Below are 20,980 nucleotides of genomic sequence, written 5' to 3'. Positions count from 1 at the left end.
TACAAATATACATATCTGTATCATTCATACTCATACATGCTACTACAACCACTTAGACACACAAGGCAAAAACCAACAAAACACATAACCACAACCACTAGCTCAAAACTTATCTAATACATACAATTGCTCTATATAATAATTGAATATGTAATTAATTGAATAGGTGAGAAAATAAATTCCTTTGCAATAATGAATAGCAAAAACAAGGTCATGTTATATTTTACAGTTCTTGTGTAAACATAATTTTAGTTTTTTGTTAAAGCATGTTTTATTACTTTGTGAAATCAAAAAATGTGGTAATGAATTCCATGCCAGCTCTGTAATAAACTGTTCTCTGAAATAGACTAGTTCTGCATGGAGGCAACAAAAAACGACCTTCTGACGACTGGCGAGTAGCATAATTATGACTCTGCAAAAAATGACAATTTACTATAAAGTATTTTTGGGGTTTTGGTTATGATGATATTTTTCACATACCACACCAGAGAATAATGCAACCTGCTCTTTACACTTAACCAAGCTAAATTAGTATTCATTATACTTACACTCGTTCTATATGGGCAGTGCAGAACGATACGTGCTGCTCTGTTCTGAGCTACCTGTAACCTGTTTAAATTATTTTCTGTTGTATTTGACCAAATAACCAAACAATAATCTAGCTGTGATAACACCAATGCTTGCATTGATTGTTTTATTAAATGGCTAGGCATGACTTTTCGACAGTGTTTTATTGCAGCCATACCTCTTCCCATTTTTACTACTAATTGGTCAATCTGACTCTTCCAAGATAGTTTACTGTCAATAGTGATCCCTAACAACTTTACATCAGTAACTTGTTCTATAAGTTTATCCCCTAAAGTCAAGTGTAGGGTTGGCATCACTTTTAATGAATGTTTTGAACCAACCACCATACATTTTGTCTTTTCAGTGTTAAGAACCAGTCTATTTTCCGTTACCCAATTAGCTTTAATTCCTCATTTAGGATCCTCCCAAGTTCTCCCGGTGTGTGTGATGATGTATATATTGTTGAATCATCTGCATACATTGCAATGGTGGCACAATTCAAAATCAAAGGTAAATCATTTGTAAAAATTGGTCCTAAGCAACTCCCTGGAGGCACCCCACAACTTAATGCACTTACCTCAGAATAACTACCATTAAAAAGTACAGTATATTTCCTATTTGTGAGATAGCTTTCGATCCATGCTGCAGCAGGTGCTTCAAAGCCATAACAGTTCAATTTCTTCAATAACAACATGTGATCTAATATATCAAATGCTGCACTAAAATCTAGCAATACAGCACCAACAATTTTCTTCTTATCAATTTCTTTCATCCATCCATCAGTCATCTGAGTTAATGCTGTAGCTGTGGAGTGCCCCTTTTTATAAGCATGTTGATACACAGTATTTAATTCATTTTTACAGAAGTCATTTTGTATTTGTTCATATGCTATTCTCTCCATAATCTTACTTAAAGCTGGTAATAAACAGCTTTAAGCAGATAAATTGGTCGACTATTTTTTCCTGAGAATGGTTCTTTACCATTTTCTTCTAGTGGAACTATTTTGGCTATTTTCCATTCTGATGGACAAATACATTTGTCTAAACTTAGATTAATAATATAAGAAATAGGCAGAGCAATCAGTTTTGCTACAGGTTTCAGTAGCTTCACTTCAAGATTATCCGGAAGGTTTGTCTTTACTAGCACTTCAACAATTTTTCAATTGTTCCAGTACAAATCTTTTCAAATTTAAACTTACGGTACATGATTTATTTGTCATTATTCTATCTTTTATTAACCTACTTGAAAGCTCATCTTCTAAGCTCGTCATAAGTAACGAGTTACTCTACACAGACAGATATTGTAAACTAACTTATTACTTTCAAATGAAAGTAACTGGTAATATGTCGTATTTTACATTTTGAAAGTAACTTGCCCAACACTGATTACCACACATCCAGTGCCTAATATCTGTGTGTGTGTGTGTGTGTGTGTGTGTGTGTGTGTGTGTGTGTGTGTGTGTGTGTGTGTGTGTGTGTGTGTGTGTGTGCGTGCGTGCGTGCGTGCGTGTCTCAGGTGTATGACACAGGTAAGCAGGTTTACCTGGTGACGGAGCTGATGCGTGGAGGAGAGCTGCTAGATCGCATCCTAAAGCAGAAGTCGTTCTCTGAGCGAGAGGCCAGCGCTGTGCTGCACACCATCACTAAGACTGTGGAGTACCTGCACTCACAGGGGGTGAGAACTACCAGCACTACTAAACCACTTCCAGCAGCTGGTCAAACCTCCACTTGGACTCGAGGATGAACTGATTTGGTGGTCAAAGGTCAAAGTTCAAGGTCACTGTGACCTCTCGAACGCCATTTTCAAGCTCGTTAACACGATATCTCAGCAACGCCTTGACAGAATTTCTATCTATTTTCCTCAAACGTCCACTTGGACTTGAGGATAAACTAATTAGATTTTGGTGGTCAAAGGTAAAATTTCAAGGTCACGTGACCTCGCGACTGCTCGTTTCATGCTCGTTAACGCGATATCTCTGAAACACCATGACATAATCTCATCAAATTTGTCTCAAACATCCACTTGGACTCCAGGATGAACTGATTACATGTTGGTAGTCAAAGGTCAAAGTTCAAGGTCACTGTGACCTCACGAATGCCATTTTCTAGCTCGGTAACGCGTTATCTCAGGAACGCCTAGACGGACTTTCGCCACATTTGGCTCAAACATCCACTTGGACTCAAGGATGAACTGATTAAATTTACGTCGTCAAAGGTCAAGCTCACTGTGACCTCACGAACGCCATTTTCAAGCTTGGTAACGCCATACCTGTCTCCGCAAACTCCAACTCGTTCAAAACTCAGCCGCCTGTATCATTACCAGAACTCTCTCGTAACGGGACAAGCCCCGTATCCTGTATGTACGTGTCCTGTATCATTACCAGAACCCCTTCCACTCAGCATATCACTCCCGTTCTTCAACAGCTCCACTGGCTCCCTGTTAAATACCGGATTGACTACAAAATTCTGCTTCTCACCTTCAAGGCCCTTCACAATCTTGCACCTCCATATCTCTCTGAACTCCTTCACACTTACACTCCCTCCCGTGCTCTCCGATCCTCCTCTGCTTTCCAACTCTCTATACCCTCTGCCCGCCTGACCACCATGGGGTCCAGAGCCTTCAGCTGCTCTGCCCCCTATCTCTGGAACTCCCTCCCACAAAACATCCGACACCTTGACTCTCTCTCTATCTTCAAATCACACCTGAAAACGCACCTTTTTAAACTGGCCTATTCTCTCTACTAATTATTTTACTTACTTGTTGTTTTTAAATTATATTTTGTATTTGTATTTTATGCCTTGATTATTGCTGCTTGTTTTAACCATGTCTGTACGGTGTCCTTGAGAGCCTTGAAAGGCGCCCATAAATAAAATGCATTATTATTATATATATATATATATATATATATATATATATATATATATATATATATATATATATATATATATACCGGTATATGTATATTTATATAATAATAATACCTCAGTAACACCTTGGCGGAATTGCTTCACATTTTGCTCAAACGTCAAAGTCTGGACAGACATGGATGTTGACTGCTCACTTGTTGGCGGAGGCATAATCCGCGGTGCGGTCGTTCTAGTTTGAATTTTATCCTCAGTTTGTATTGACTTTAAAGTCGGGAGGCTTCATACAATACAGCAGGATCAAGTTACAGCACTGCGAACAGTTACTGTAAAAACACAATACAGTAATATCAGAGTGGGTATTCTTTATTGTGATTATGGGTATGACACATAGATTGTATAGATGTCATGACAGCTCCTAAAAAGTGAAGCCAAAACATCTCGCCTCCTGGTGGTTGGCTGCAGTACAGGTCATAAATCCAGCGCCCTTCATGTTAGAAGATGCGACATGAGCCAAACAAAAAAATCTAAGTACACGTCAAATATTCTTTTCTCAAAGATGGTTTCTGTCATTTTGTTCTTAACGGTATAAAAAGGGCTGATTGACAGCTGTGAGAGCCACTCTCAAACCTCCATCAGACGGGCGGCACGGTCATTCCTCCCTCTCTTCTCTCTGCAGGTGGTCCACAGAGACCTGAAGCCCAGTAACATCCTGTATGTCCCTCCCTCTCTCCTCTCTGCAGGTGGTCCACAGAGACCTGAAGCCCAGTAACATCCTGTATGTCCCTCCCTCTCTTCTCTCTGCAGGTGGTCCACAGAGACCCGAAGCCCAGTAACATCCTGTATGTCCCTCCCTCTCTCCTCTCTGCAGGTGGTCCACAGAGACCTGAAGCCCAGTAACATCCTGTATGTCCCTCCCTCTCTCCTCTCTGCAGGTGGTCAACAGAGACCTGAAGCCCAGTAACATCCTGTATGTCCCTCCCTCTCTTCTCTCTGCAGGTGGTCCACAGAGACCCGAAGCCCAGTAACATCCTGTATGTCCCTCCCTCTCTCCTCTCTGCAGGTGGTCCACAGAGACCTGAAGCCCAGTAACATCCTGTATGTCCCTCCCTCTCTCCTCTCTGCAGGTGGTCCACAGAGACCTGAAGCCCAGTAACATCCTGTATGTCCCTCCCTCTCTCCTCTCTGCAGGTGGTCCACAGAGACCTGAAGCCCAGTAACATCCTGTATGTCCCTCCCTCTCTTCTCTCTGCAGGTGGTCCACAGAGACCTGAAGCCCAGTAACATCCTGTATGTCCCTCCCTCTCTTCTCTCTGCAGGTGGTCCACAGAGACCTGAAGCCCAGTAACATCCTGTATGTCCCTCCCTCTCTTCTCTCTGCAGGTGGTCCACAGAGACCCGAAGCCCAGTAACTTCCTGTATGTCCCTCCCTCTCTCCTCTCTGCAGGTGGTCCACAGAGACCTGAAGCCCAGTAACATCCTGTATGTCCCTCCCTCTCTTCTCTCTGCAGGTGGTCCACAGAGACCCGAAGCCCAGTAACATCCTGTATGTCCCTCCCTCTCTCCTCTCTGCAGGTGGTCCACAGAGACCTGAAGCCCAGTAACATCCTGTATGTCCCTCCCTCTCTTCTCTCTGCAGGTGGTCCACAGAGACCTGAAGCCCAGTAACATCCTGTATGTCGACGAGTCGGGGAACCCAGAGTCGATCAGGATCTGTGACTTTGGCTTCGCTAAGCAACTGCGTGCCAACAACGGGCTGCTGATGACCCCATGCTACACCGCTAACTTCGTAGCTCCCGAGGTGAGCCCAGTGATTGGTCGGTCCCATCCCTATGAGGTTTATGATTGGTTGGTCTTGATCTCACACTAGTGATCGCACGAAAAGTGATGACGTTTCTTTCTCTGAGACACCGCCTTTAAACGAAAACTTTGAATGATATTGAATTTAAACATTATGTTATGTGTTAGACATTGAAAATAAAACACATTTCTATATTGCAGGTGTTGAAGCGTCAGGGCTATGACGAAGGCTGCGACATCTGGAGTCTGGGAGTCTTGCTGTACACCATGCTGGCCGGGTGAATAGCAACACACAAACACATTCTCTCTCTCTAGCCGCTTTCACACCGACCTTGAAAGCCGCAAAATGCACGGAAAATAGGATCCGCGCCTCCGATGTGAAAGTTGTGAACACGGGTTGGTGGGTAATTGTTGTACGCCTTTCATTCCATCAAGTGGACCTAGTCACAGCGCCACAGTGCCATTTGATCACAGCAGTTACCAGGCAACCCGGCTCCACTTGAAAGCGTAGGAGCGGCAAGCCGGAATGGGGCGAATTCATGGTCAGCTCATTCATAAAAAAATTACAGGGGAAATCACCTCATGCAGCAATATGAAAGGCATGAGTGAAAGTAAAAAAAAGTAGCCTATACAATCATGACTGCAGGGGCGCCAGGAGGAATGCTCCGTGCCTGTCAGTAGGTTAGGCTTTATGCTCAAACGATGTTGACATAGTAGGTAAATTAACGGATATAATAATACGCTTCAGAGGACTATAGCTGTCTGTGGCGAGTTGGTCTGAGGATATTCACTCTGGAAACCAGCTCCAGAACTGCAATCTGTCTAGCTAGCCAGTTGTGCATTCCCTTACAAAAACTACTGACGTTATAGTAGTCATGTGCATTTATAGCCTATACTATTCCCCCGATGAACGTTATGCAGACTGCAGCTGTTTGATATGCGGGCGTTGTCTTTCAGAATGGACGCTAATAAGGCTACTTCATGGGAATAATTTGCTTTACAAAAAACTGGAACCAAAAGATAAGAATTAGCCTTGTACCTAATAGGCTACATGATGGTGCATCTGTGATCCATAAAGTCGATCAGATTTATTGAAAGCCTTACCATGCTGCATGTGGACAACACTTTCCTGTTTTATCGCTAATCACTTGATCCTTAATGACCGCAGCTGCATGTCGTTGGCTGGCATACATCGGCGATGTTTGGTTGTTGAATGAATTCGAACAGCATACAGTAGCCTAGGCTACAAAATATTCATTTGGGCAAGGAGGAGCTGGGTGGAAATGCCTCCGCTCACCTTTCAATCCGGGAGAGGTGGCTGTCACCTGAAAGCACACCCCAGGACGGGAATGTGGCGGTGCTGCTTGGCTGTGTGTGAAAGCAATTTCTGTGACGAGGCTGCTGGCTTTGCGGGCCTTCTGAACTGCAATTTTGCGGGATCTGTGTGTGAAAGCGGCTTCTCTCTCTCTCTCACTCTCTCAATTCAATTTCAATTCAAAAAGGCTTTATTGGCATGGAAAACATATTACATTGCCAAAGCAGGTGTAAAACAAAACAAAAATGCACAATAATAATACAACACATAACATATAATATAACAACAACAACAACACAATTATTAAAAAAAAAAAAAAAATTGTATTCCGATCTTGCAAACAAATGTGTTCATAAGCCTATGGTAAACAAGAGTTTAAAAGAAGGATATAGGCAGATGAGTTAAAGATATCTGTACAGTAGATACTGTATGTACAGCATGTCTATGTACAAGATGTGCAGAGGGTGGACCCTGACCTTTAAGGTGGTTGTGTCCCATTTGTCCTTTGCGCACATTGTTGTGTTTCACCCAGCAGATATGATAGTCTCTCTCTCTCTCTCCCTCTCTCTCTCTCCCTCACTCACTCACTCACTTTTCTCTGTCCCATTTCCTCACACCAGCTTCACACCCTTTGCCAATGGGCCTGAGGACACCCCGAATGAGATCCTGAGCAGGATAGGCAGCGGTCACTTCAGTCTGACCGGAGGCAACTGGGACGCTGTGTCCGATGCTGCCAAGGTAGATCAAGAAATATCTCGAAAGACTTCAAATTGTTAAAGGAAGACTTTACCGCTAATCAACCCACTTTGTATCATTAATAATCTTGGTAATATAAGCACATGGGCAGTGTTTACCTTCTCTCTCCATTTTCCTCATGGAGATCTCCCATTTCCTCCTCTGGCAAAGCGCTCCGTTGTGACGTGTTTTACATCACAGTGTGTCAAAATGGTGCTGTGGAAGTTCTGCTGGAGAAGCAGAAACTGCTCCGAGGGCGGCTGTTATTGTTTATTTTTTAAGTATGTGCACATCCACGGAGAGAATCGCATGGAGAGCCTTAACAAGCCTTAATGCTGCCCCTGCAGCTGGCGGGGGCAGATTTTTCTCTGTGAGGAAAACAGAGAGAGAAGGTAAACACTGCCCCATGTGCTTATATGAGCCAGATTAGATATGAGACAAAGTGGGTTGATAATCGGTAAAGCTCATTCATAAAAAAATTACAGGGGAAATCACCTCATGCAGCAATATGAAAGGCATGAGTGAAAGTAAAAAAAAGTAGCCTATACAAGACTTTACCGCTAATCAACCCACTTTGTATCATTAATAATCTTGGTAATATAAGCACATGGGCAGTGTTTACCTTCTCTCTCCGTTTTCCTCATGGAGATCTCCCATTTCCTCCTCTGGCAAAGCGCTCCGTTGTGACGTGTTTTACATCACAGTGTGTCAAAATGGTGCTGTGGAAGTTCTGCTGGAGAAGCAGAAACTGCTCCGAGGGCGGCTGTTATTGTTTATTTTTTAAGTATGTGCACATCCACGGAGAGAATCGCATGGAGAGCCTTAACAAGCCTTAATGCTGCCCCTGCAGCTGGCGGGGGCAGATTTTTCTCTGTGAGGAAAACAGAGAGAGAAGGTAAACACTGCCCCATGTGCTTATATGAGCCAGATTAGATATGAGACAAAGTGGGTTGATAATCGGTAAAGCCATCCTTTAAGAAAGGCTCTTGTAAATCTTTTGAAATGTTGTCCACAGCACAGTATAGTAGCACAAGAGCCACAGCAAAACAGAGATTGGTGTGTGTGTGTGTGTGTGTGTGTCTCTCTCTCTGTGTGTGTGTGTGTGTGTGTGTGTGTGTGTGTGTGTGTGTGTGTGTGTGTGTGTGTGTGTGTGTGTGTGTGTGTGTGTGTGTGTGTGTGTGTGTAGCTGTGCTAAGGACCCCCTTGAAAACGAGATGGTTCATCTCAAGGGGTTTATCCTCTTAATAAATAGTGAAAATGTGTGTTCCCTCCAGGACCTGGTGTCTAAGATGCTGCATGTTGACCCACACCAGAGACTGACAGCGAAGCAGGTGCTCAGACACCCCTGGATTGTCCAGAGAGACCACCTGCCCAACAGCCAGCTCCCACACCATGACCCCAAACTGGTCAAGGTACAGTCATGGGGCCCAATACTGTACTTCAAGTACAGTAAACAATCATGGAAGTGTACATTCTTTGTTTATGTTATATTTAAGCAATAATGAGAGGGAGTGCTGCTGTTGGCTAATGTCGTCACGGCTGTGATTCGGTCGTGAAGAAAATCATCATCGTGACGACATTAGACAACAACAGCACTCCCTCTCAGGTGATATTGCTTTGATACAACAGTTGTCCAGCATAAACAAAGCTATTCATCAATAATAGCATTTTTGTCAAGTAATTTGCGACAACTGATGATTTCTGTCTATTATTCGCCTCCGCCAACAAAAACAGTTCCCCCAGGATTGCACTAGCAAGCAGAAACAGTAATATTTCCAACCAGTGAGAGGCAGCAATGTGCCGCAAGGCATCCAGTCTGCCGCAAAGCTATTAGAAGCAGCATAAGAAGAAGCTCGCCCAATAGCTCGCTTTTTCTCTCTTCCGCGTTCCGACGCAATTGTATTTGTTCTTCCGGTTCAGCGCTAGTTGGCGGCCAATTTCAAAACAAAACGTCTCTGAATGAAGTTTGGCAACATTCAGAAGCTACACTGAGGCCAACTTCAGTGACATGTTCATAGCGTTACTGCTGCGAGGAGCCGATTGCTGTACCCGGTCGGCATTTAACGTTAGTTACAAAAGCACGTCGACAGTGTTTTCTCACTGCCAGGCAGTAGCCTACTGTAGGGGTTGGCAGATACTAGCTAGTCCGACCGGTCACACAGCCAGCGCTCCTCGCTGCTCGTTAAATATTTCCAAATAGGCGTTATTCTGATAAACTGTTCACATATTTGGAATGTTACGTTCTCACCCGAAAAAATATTAAAGTCCCTGGAAACCAAAATCCACAAAAACCTTCTAACTATTAAATTTAGGGTCTTATGTGAGTAATTGTGTGCCTCAGAAAGTAGGAGACATTAGTTTCAACCCGAACCCCCAAAATCGCCACTTTTCTACAAGGTCTGGATTTCTACTTCCTCATTGAAGAGAGCGGTGCGCACGGTGCTAAAATGAATGATCTTATCACATCATAAGATTTAATCGAATCACACACACGCACACACACACACACACAGTAGCGCTGTGCACCCGCAGTGGCAGAGTCTCTCTTCCTCTCTGTCAGTATGCGCCGAGTAACGAGCGAACACACACACACACACACACACTCCATCTCTCTTTCCTTCTCTCTCTCTCCGTTTCCCTCCCCCTCTCTCTCTCTCTCTCTCTCTCGGAGGAGACCTGCAGTCCTGCATGCACACACACGGGACACGCCCACACAGTCAGCGGGAGAAAAGACAGTCTAAAATCTAATTGATTCTCATGACTGTTGTCATGACTGTCAAACCTAAATTTATATACTTTGCGACGTTCATCATCGTTCAAATTTGGCTGGTGGCTTATTAACATAGGTTCCTGTGATGTGATGAACTCAAAATGCTAAATAACAAAAAATTATTTCTGGTTTCCAGGGACTTTAAAACTTTAAAACAGTTAGTTTTTTTGCTTGAAAACAGCTTTTTGGCAAGTCTAAAAATGATAAAGCTAGACGTAATCTACTTCCGTGTCTAAAACGGAAAGACGATTACGAAATTACGTCCTTATATGGGCAAATAATAAGGTGAATAAAGCCCCGCTGTAAGCTCAGTCTAATGGTTTTACTTTGTGGAGTAAATCAGCGGCTAACAGGCTGGAGGAGGCTCACACCATGGATGTATACAGTCAATGATTTAGAGCAGCTGTGAAGCGGAGTGATATACACACAGTGAAGTGCCAGTGCTGTTATCGTGAAATATCAGCCTGCTTGTCCAATCAAATTGCTCGGCCGGAACTAACTGTTGTATAATTATTAGGGCTGTCAGCGTTAACGCGTTAATCGCGATGCGTTAAGGGCCACCCATAATTTTTTTTTTTTTTTATTGCGTTAATCGCATGCCGCTATTTTGTCCCTTCGTCGCACCCGTACTTGTAGTCAAGCCGTTCGCAGCCATTTCCTGTCTCCTGCCTGTGCAGGCATGGAAGACAAAGACAGCAATATGCTTCTAAATGGCTCGTTTTACTTTAAATAACTCCCAAATGGCACAGTGGACAAGTCAAGAGCAGTAGTTTGCACCTTGTGTAAAACGGAATTAAAATATCGAGTTTGAGCTATCACCTAAAAGCTAAGCATACCATAGCAGCTAGCGGCCAGCTAGCAGCCAGCTAGCTAGCGTGAGACTCATCACTCATTCTTCCTTCAGAGTCTCGGATGCGCGGGTCCTCTAACCACTGGGAGGTCGGCTTCAATGGCTTCACGCGATATACACGTTATCAATACACAGTTTCCAATACCGAGCCATTATTCACATGGAAGTGCCAAAGTTTTTAGCTCAGATACAGCCTTCTTCAGCTGTGTCATTTTGGGTTTTGACTGTTCCACAGCGCCGCCGCCGGGAAGTATCGGTTCTGGAGCGTTCTGGAGTGTTTACAATTATTGTGCATTTATTTTCTATTCAAGATGCATTTTGTAGACATTTTGTGACCTCCTGTCTACATTGCACTTGTATTGAATTGAAAATAAATCTAAAATTCAAGATCACAAAGTACATTTATTTGCATTCATTTGATTCCCAATCACGACACACTGGTAAGAATTATTAATATCTAATTTAAAATGCTTTGCAATGCAAAATAATGGCATTTTAAACATGCGATACAAAGATGCGATTACCGTATTTCCGCTAATATAGGACGGGGCCTTTATTTACTGAGCCGCAGAGAGCCCCCGTCCTATATTAGAGCAGAGGCCTGCATTAGAGCGAGGCCTTTATTTCTTAATATTAAACTCTCATGGACATACTCCTTTATTTTCATGACTTTTATTGCAAAATATTGCATAAAACCAAACGCAAATAAATATTGGTGGTCACTCACTCACTCAGTATCCTCCTCCTCCTCATCTAGTATGTCGGTATCCTCCGCGTCATCATCATCAACATCATCCAGAACAACAAGTTCATTGTTGACCAGTTCCTCTTCATCTTCCTCATCCTCGGCTGCCTGTCTGTTCTCCTGGTCCCGCTAACGCAGCTGGGCGAGAGCCTCCCGTCCAGCGGCGCAGGGCTGTGCCTGCTTGAAGCAGTGGATGAGGTTGTCTTGACTCCCGTCAGTTTTCACAGACTGTCCACAAACTTGGAAGGACTTTTTGATCAGATCCTTGTCCAGCTTGTCCCAGGCGGCGATCACCCAGTCCACAAGCAGGCGTCGAGCAGGCGCTTTTAGGTTTCCACCTCCAGCTGTGTACTGCTTACCGGTATCTGCGTCCCCAGCTATCCACTCGTCGTAGGCATCGTGCAGGCTCTGCTTGAAGGGCTGATTCCACATCACACTGTACCAAATGTTCCGCTGCATATTGCACAACGCTGTCTTTAAACTTAACGTCAAACTTTCGTCTGGTTCGTTTGGTCTCTGCGTTACGTCCGGTTACGTCACACGGTAGATGCGTTGTGTTTTACAGTACCGTATTCACTGTAGTTTTTGCTCCTTCGTTTTTTTTTTTTTTGGACCTGGCCTGTATTGAGGGAGGGGCCTTTATTTGTCCGCGCAGGCCGTGCCCCCCGTCCTATATTAGAGCGAGGCCTGTAATTGAATAGGGGCCACTATTAGCGGAAATACGGTAATCGCGATTAACTATAGTTAATCGCACGATTAATCGCGATTAAGAAAATTTATCGTTTGACAGCCCTAATAATTATGTATATATTATATTATGGAGATTAATTTAATTAAAAAAAAATAATAATAATAAATGACAGTGGACAGTGGAGTGTGGACTACGAAACTGTCCTGTCCAGCTACTAAACATCACCATTAAGCTATTCCCTTTCTCTGTGGCCTTTTACTAAATCATCTGTGAGTTCGTTTGTTCGTTCGTTGTTTTTCATTCTTTCTTTCTTTCTTTCTTTCTTTCTTTCTTTCTTTCTTTCTTTCTTTCTTTCTCTCTCTCTCTCTCTCTCTCTCTCTCAAGACAAATGATGCATATTTGTGGTTTATGTGAAGCACATTGAATTTGCCTTGTGTATGAAATGTGCTGCTATGTCAATAAGGTGTGCCTAAACGTCCCCACACGGTTGTGTTGTGCACAGGGTGCGATGGCAGCCACCTACTCCGCCCTGAAGAACTCCCAGCCCACTCCAGAGCTCAAGCCTATCGAGAGCTCCTTCCTAGCCCAGAGACGCGTCAAGAAACTTCCCTCCACCTCCCTGTAGAGACTCACCACCACCAATCGGCTCACTGATGACTGAGCGAGACCCCGCCGTCTGCTTCGCTCGGGGATCAGTCTCCACCTGCTACTACCAGCCAAGGAACAGACTGTGGTCCTGCCCCCATCTTGTCACATCAGTCTATTTGCTATATTGGACGAGCAAAAGGACATGAAGGTGGATGGGGGGGGGTTGGCAGTGAGGGCAAAAAAGGGTGCAGATCTGTTAGTCTGTGTGTGTGTGTGTGTGTGTGTGTGTGTGTGTGTGTGTGTGAGAGAGAGAGAGTGTGTGTGTGTGTGTGTGTGTGTGTGTGTGAGAGAGAGAGATAGAGTGTGTGTACGTGTGTGTGTGTGTGTGTGTGTGTGTGTGTGTGTGACCTGCCACGGAGTCAATGCGGCCACGTTTTCGATAGTGATAATAATGAAAGTGTTTTCTCTCCTCCGCACTGCTGTGATTGGTTGTCCTTCCGCTTGCTGCACGCCTGTGTCTGCCTGTTTCGTGCTCCGTCTTCCCCTCCTTTTGTCTCTAGTTGATGAGCTTTATATTAGCGGTAGTGCTGCCAAATCAACCTGTGCCCACGACAGCTGCTGAGAGAGCATCATTAACATGAATATATGAAACAGTTCTGCCACAAATGCCTCTTTGGGTTTGGTACAGCCAGAACAAGTGGATTCTGGGAAATGTCAAATGCTGATGTTTTGGTTAATGTCGATCTATGCTTGTATTTTGTTTTACAGAGAGAGTGTGAGTGTGAGTGTGTGTGTGTGTGTGTGTGTGTGTGTGTGTGTGTGTGTGTGTGTGTGTGTGCTAGTTGCATGACTTGCAGTGTATGTGTGTGCATGTGTATTGTCTTGCGGGATGCTGCCGTGATGATGTCATGTGGCTTCCTTGTCCCTCTCCTTCACTCCGCTTGGTCCGCCTGCTGGCCAGTGGCCCACATTACAGATATGTCGATTATTTTTGATGACTTAACAAAAAAAGAGTAAACTAGGTGGCTTTCTGTGAAAGAGGAACATTGGCATGTTAAAATCTATATATTTGCTTTGTTCTTGTTTTCTGTGTTTTTTCCTCACTGTTTGTTGGATCATGCATATTGAATGCCGTTTCCTGTGTTGGCTGCTTTCGTTGTTGATTGTTGGTTGTTTTTTTTCCTTCTTTTTGTCCACAGAAAGTGGTGATTTAAAATAGTGAAAGAAACACGCCGAGCACATTGCAGGAAGTCAGTGTGTGGAGTTAATGCCATACAGTTCTCTTCTTCTGTTGTGAATGTCATGGGGAGGTGGGGCTGAGCGTTCTTTTCCTCCATTCAAATCTCCATCTGTCAAGTCACTGGTTAGCGTTGATCACTCACTTGGAAGTATCTCGGGTGGTCTGTATTCACACATCTAGCTCATTCACAGTCTTTCCATTTCTGTACATTTGCTGACTGGTTTTCATTTGATTGACTATGACAGCTCAAATGTGAGAATATCCCAAAAAGCGCTCCCATGTCTCCCATTTACAATCAGTAAAAGGCAGATGTGTCTCACTGTAGAAGTTGATTCATGGGGGGTAGGTCTTGTCAAGCTCGGTGCCGAGGCCTACAAGTAAGGCAGAATGGGGAAAATGCATTTTAACCAAGCAAACAGACAGACTGTACTGTACATCGAAAGAAGGGAAGACCTGTGTGGCTAAATAATCCATGAAACAGCGGTCTCACCTCACAACGCATCAGTTATGTCATTTTTGTTTGGTGGCAAAAGTCTCCCTCCTTCGACTACAGTAAAAACAGACAAATGGTCAAATGTTATTGTATCATAAAGATGAAGATTTTTATATCTTACAAATATTGAATTAAAAATCCAGTTGCTTTGACAAAAAGTCTCCTTTGTCTTCTATTGTCAGATATGTGACCAGGTTGGTTATATATATACATATATATATATATATATATATATATATATATATATATATATATATATATATATATAAATAAAAGTAAACTAGCTAAATCGGTTGGTATTATTTATTTATATATATATATATATATATATATATATATATATATATATATAAAATATATAAAAGTAAACTAGCTAAATTGGTTGGTATTCTATATATATATATATATATATATATATATATATATATATATATATATATATATAGAATACCAACCAATTTAGCTAGTTTACTTTTGATATATTCTATATGTGGCTTCCAACAGACTATGATCTAATCTATAATCACACCCAATAATTTTGTTTCATCCACTTTATTTCTAGCTGCCATGATGCCTGATGGGTGCTTCTTCTGCTTCCGGTGTAATTTTTACAGTTTTAACTTGACAAAAAAAACGTCTATGAGGATTTTACAGCAGAGACATTCTGCTCTACAGCCGTGTCGTTCGGGTGCTGGGATAACGTAATGCATTGTGGGTAGTCGGCTACTGTGGCTAATGCTAGCGTGATAGTTACTTTACATGGCAGTAAAACGCCACTGAATGATCAAATTGATTTAACTTTTAACCATTTCGAGTAACACTGTTTCCATACGGACCCCCAGCATTGGTTAGTTGTTTATAACGTGACTATATATACATGTATAACTTTTATAACGTACTCCAGTTTCCGGTTTATAATTCGGGTCTGCAGCCGAGTATAACAAAGGAAATGGCAAGCTGCAACAATAAGTCACGTTAAACCGGACCTTGTACCCACAATTATTTTTTCACAGTGGGGCATTCAAAAATAAGGTGGATACTCTTTCAATTTCAGCTCCATTTAAATTCAGTTTAATTTCACATTCAACCGTATAACACCAACACCATACATTTTCTTTTGTTTTCATTTAGTGACAACTTATTCCTATCAAACCATTTCTTCTATCTACAATCAATTTGCAATTTGAGTGTTATGATATTGTATGAAACCATTTAAAACCATCTTCCCTTGTTGACAAAAACAGCAGAAGCGCTCATGTGGGTTGCAGTAGAAACCAGGAAGGTGCTCTTTGGTCAGGAAAAGCAGACCATCTAGACAAAAAAGGGACCAAGGCAGCTCTTCTCTGGTATAAAAGTTAAAAAACCTTTATTTCATTAAATGGTTAGTTCATAATGAACGTTTAAAAACACCAACATGTTTCGGCCCAGATCTGGCCTTCATCAGGGTGTATAGCTCAAACAATTCACAGGTGGCCTAAATGAGGCCCCTCCTCTTTGTTGGCTATGGGTATTGACCATATCCCTGAGTCGGATAGAAGAGGGGATAGACAGAAACGCCTCAATCAAAAAGAGGCGGAATGGATTTTCAAATGAAAGGCTACTGTACCTCCAGGAATCAATGAGGACTTTGACCTTACTCCTTTTTTGTAAATGTATCCTCCCTGTGTAAAGTTTTGTAAATGTATCCTCCCTGTGTAAAGTTTTGTAAATGTATCCTCCCTGTGTAAAGTTGTCTGGTATATATGATGATTGGCTCCTCCCATGTCAGAGTGAGGCCTTATTTAGGCCACCTGTGAATTGTTTGAGCTTGTGCAACCCAATGAGTCCTCTATAAGTTCTTAGCTCTTTTTGCAACTGCTGCGCCTGTTGCTTAATGCACTTTTTATAAAGTTTTGTTGTGATGCTTTTAAATGTCCATGTTATTCTCTTCTTTTATTCTTTTATTTTCCTGTCAACCATTTTATGTGAAGCACTTTGAGACTGTGTATGAAATGTGCTATACAAATAAACTTGACTTGACTTGCTGTACGACTGGAGCGGTCGTTACACACACAGTCCAGCGGATGAACTTCATCGGGACGCGTACAGACACCCATCGACTTTTGCCCCCAAACAATTTTTTATTTTATTTTTTGGACTGAAGGGACAAAATATTTTATTTGTGTGCGCGCTTTATTATTTTTGGGGAATTATAAATTGTCAACTGTGAAAACCTGAAGTGCTGAATTCATGTTTACAAACAAAAGGCTTTAAATTCATATAAGTCTTACTAAGATAATCTTGCTAAAAGCCACAACTTTGTGTTGTTTAATTTCATTGCTGTCATTCATTTTTAAGGGCTCTGGTCATTCTGAAAATCTGGTACTTGTCCATGCTCATTTATATTAATATTCTATTATTATTATTCAGAATTCCAGTACTTATGCTACAGTCATAAAGAGCATTAATAAATGGTTAATTACGGATAAGTAATGTTTTTTCAGCACTTTAATGCATTTATGAACTGTTACTTAAGGCATATGTTTTCAACTTTACAATAAGGGTCACAAAGAGCATTAATAAATGGTTAATTACAGATAAGTAATGTTTCTTCAGCACTTTAATGCATTAATTAAGTGTTAGTTAAGGCATACATGTTTTCAACTTTACAATAAGGGTCACAAAGAGCATTAATAAATGGTTAATTACAGTTAAGTAATGTTTTTTCAGGACTTTAATGCATTTATGAACTGTTACTTAAGGCATATATGTTTTCAACTTTACAATAAGGGTCACAAAGAGCATTAATAAATGGTTTATTATGGGTAAGTAATGCTTATTAGGCACACTTATGCTTTTATGGAGTGTTACTTAAGGGATATATGTTTGCAACTTTACAATAAGGGTCACAAACAGCATTAGTAAATGGTTAATTACAGTTAAGTAATGTTTATAGAACATGCATATAAGTTAGGGCCACATGAAGAAACGGAACCAGCAAACCTCAAATTAACATTAAGGGTTAATGGATGCTTATTAAGCACTACTAGTCATGTTAATTACAGGGCGTAAACTAATGCTTATTAAGCATTAACCAGCCCTTACTTAAGGCACATTAGTTAATGTTAATTAAGAGTTAATTAAGGCTTACTAAGCTTTACTAACCCTGTTAATGAATGGTTAATGAATGCTTATTAAGCATTAACTAAGCATTAATGAATCCTTAATTAATGTACCCTTATTGTAAAGTGTTACCGATGTCATAAACCCCTCCCGGCTGGGCTAATGATGTCACAGACCTTGTGGTCCTTCAAGCTATGACATCATCAGTGATGTCATAACCCCACCCGGCTGCGGCTATATAGGTGGTGGAAGGTTGGGCACTCCCTGAAGAATTAGACGATGGCAAAAAGCAAGCCACAACAACAACCAGCCGGCAACAGCCAGCAACAACAACCAACCCTGAAGATGTTCTCTATACCTTCAAAGTCTAAGTCTCAAAGTAGCCAGCAACAACAACCAACCCTGAATACTCCCTCTATGTCTTTGAAGTCTAAGTCTCGAAGTCCTGGCTCAGTTAAAAGAGACTTGGAAGGAGCTCGTAGTCTGAAGCATCTGACATGTGCTGAGAGGTGTTTCAAATCCATGCTGCTCAGCTTCAACGGCTTGATCCTGTTGGGAGGTGCAGGCGTCCTGTGTGTGGCAGCGTACGTGCTGACCGACCTGAAGGCACTGGCAAACGATTATAACTACACTCGCGGGTCGCCCTTGCTGAGCAAACTGTTCTACGTCCTCGTAGGCATCGGCATCATGCTGGTGTGCATTGGTATGATGAGCTGTTGTACCACAAAGAAATTCATACATACGTAGTGGGAGGAGGTCCAGTCCCTACTAGCCCCAGCTAGCCTGCTTACAGAGAATCCCCTCTCATCTCATTCCACCTGGGAGATCCCAAGACAAGTGTCCAGAGATCAGGAGAATGAGGGACTACAGTACGACAGTCACAGCAAGACCTGTGTGCACAGCGCTTGCGGCTCTGCCCGATTTACCCCCTAAGACTGGAGCCGGCTTCACCTGGATGCTCTCCTCCACCCGGATTCACCTGGATACTTCAACATGCCAGGAAGAGTTCGTTGAAGATAGGAAGGAGTGGCCTGAGCCCACCCCACACCACGGCCCCAATCAGGGGGCCAGGATTACCCCCCGATGGGGGTGGAGCGGCTGGCCCAGCCCGCCATGAGGGTGGACGTCTGCACCAACCCAGCTCCTCACCAACCACCAGTGGATTCGGGTGATCATCCAGTGTTCGGTGGCCCCCACCTGCAATGAAACATGGGGAGTTGAATTGATCTGATAGGGATTACCATCCTACTCGCCAGTCCACAACTGCGGCTTCCTTACCTCAACAGCCTCCAAGATGTTACCAGTATCATGGGCTCCCACCAGTTCATTCATCCCACTCACCATGGATGCAGAAGCCAGAGGCACAACCACCTGTTACGCCCCTAGTGGCCCAACACCTGCAATGAGGCTAACCTCCCAGCCAAGTAGTCACATAATTCAGTAGTGCACCAAACAGCTTATAGCTACTCCCAGCCAGCCATGGAGCCATCCTACCCTGCCTACTACACCATCGTACGCCATTTGCCATATTTTAAAGATTTAATCAAAAATGTAATAAGGTTCCTTGACAATTGTAACTAATGTGATTACACATTTTCTGAATGTAATCTATATATTTTTTTGTAATCTGATTACGTAATCCTGATTACATGTCACGGACGTTGTCACAATGACAATGTCAAGTGAACTGAAGTGAACTAATGATGTCACGTATGCATAGACATTGTGACATCATTAGTGACATATTCAGTGGTGTCATAAATCACTGATCCTTCCCTGCTGAGGTTATGAAGTGTCACAGGACATTAGGCCATAGGAAAGGCTGCATGTCTGAAAGGTTCTTAAGAGACACATGAAGACAGATGCCGCATTCATGTGCTCCTCGGATATATCGGATTTACCGTATTTACGTGTTGTGAGCACATGAACAATGCCGTTCAATGTCGTATTTACCAGTGGGAATTTCGGAGATTTCGATGCTACACGAGTTTCCGACGTTGTGACGTTGCATGAGGATTCGGGACTACAACAATGGTGGGAAGTATGGAGTCCGTGTCACCAATTGACTGTAACAAGTTATTACAGTTATATATTTCATTATTCTGTTCATAGTAGCCATTATTTATTTTTAGTACTTGTACATTATGGCCTAGGTAGCTACCATAATGACCCACACTACTTGCTTTTAGTAAGAAAACACCAGCCACGAGAAAACAAGCGTCCATGTTTGTTGCTCTTCCCGACCAAGAGCACTTGAACGGGGTCCTGTCTTAATTATCACGTCACACCTGGTAAATACGATATGTCCGAGGAGCACATGAATGCAGCAAGAGCCCTACTGGTCACCTGCCTCAATACTACTACTAAGCTACTCTTCTTGCTCATCTCTGTCCTGACAACTCTAGAATATCTGCTGTGTGGAATCTAATGGCACAAACTTTGCTATAATTAGTGGCCGGGCCAGCGAAGCGGCCCGGCCACTTATTGTATTTGCCTGTATTCTTCTTCTTCTCCCGGGAAGTTCGACTTCCCATGCATGAAAACTAACCAAACTTTGCACAAAGGTCCAGTCCCATGCCAAACGTCTTTGAGGCAAATTTGGTGCCAATAGTCCTAACAGCGGCACTACAGCAACCGTCTAAATTTTCAAACTTTGAAAATTCATAAAAAAGTCATGCATACATGCTACAGCTTTGCAACTTTCACCGAAATGTGGGCCCAAATGAGGAGAAACTTTTGTACAATGCAAGCTATGGAAGCCCATAGCTGACTCAATTCAAATGATAATTTAAACTTGAAAATGGTAATGTAATTCCTCACTAACATTATCATTTTCAACACGTGTGTGTGTTATTTCAGTAAAAATTAAAATGGAATAATCAAATTTTCATTTTCATTTTCATATACTTGTAAGGGCTTTCTATGACTACATAAGAATTAAAATGACAAGCTGTTTGACATTTAATTTTCAAAGTCCATAGCCCGCTCTACAATGGACTATATTAAAATGGTAATTTAAATTTGGTAATGAAAATGCAATCTGAAAAATGCAGCCTAATTTTCCATCTCTGCAAGCATTATTTAAGTCACAATTCAAATTAAAATGCATTTTTGTAGAAAATGTCAAATGATAATTTAAATGGTATTTGACATTTCATTTTAATTTAGTCATACTGCTTTTCAATGGACTATATGAAACTTGTAATTTAAATGTGGAAAT

General features: G+C 42.3%; 1 protein-coding gene across 1 annotated transcript in view; it reads left to right on the top strand.

Moving 5' to 3' along the window:
- LOC310800864 (ribosomal protein S6 kinase 2 alpha) overlaps positions 1–14,810 on the top strand; it is a gene marked incomplete at its 5' end in the record, with an annotated part of 44,702 nt that extends 29,892 nt beyond the window's left edge. Inside the window, 6 exons of the mRNA XM_083664757.1 lie at positions 2,083–2,241; positions 5,071–5,232; positions 5,433–5,509; positions 7,167–7,284; positions 8,556–8,693; positions 12,840–14,810. Coding sequence (XP_083520883.1) covers positions 2,083–2,241; positions 5,071–5,232; positions 5,433–5,509; positions 7,167–7,284; positions 8,556–8,693; positions 12,840–12,962 — 777 coding nt within the window. The remainder of the gene's footprint in view (positions 1–2,082; positions 2,242–5,070; positions 5,233–5,432; positions 5,510–7,166; positions 7,285–8,555; positions 8,694–12,839) is intronic.
- Between the last annotated feature and the right edge of the window lie 6,170 nt (positions 14,811–20,980).

This window comes from Poromitra crassiceps, assembly GCF_964638095.1.
Source record: "Poromitra crassiceps genome assembly, contig: HAP1_SCAFFOLD_129, whole genome shotgun sequence".
Classification (NCBI taxonomy): Eukaryota; Metazoa; Chordata; class Actinopteri; order Beryciformes; family Melamphaidae; genus Poromitra; species Poromitra crassiceps.
The sequence above is the reverse complement of the archived record's forward strand: the minus strand, read 5'-3'. Positions and strand labels throughout refer to the sequence as shown.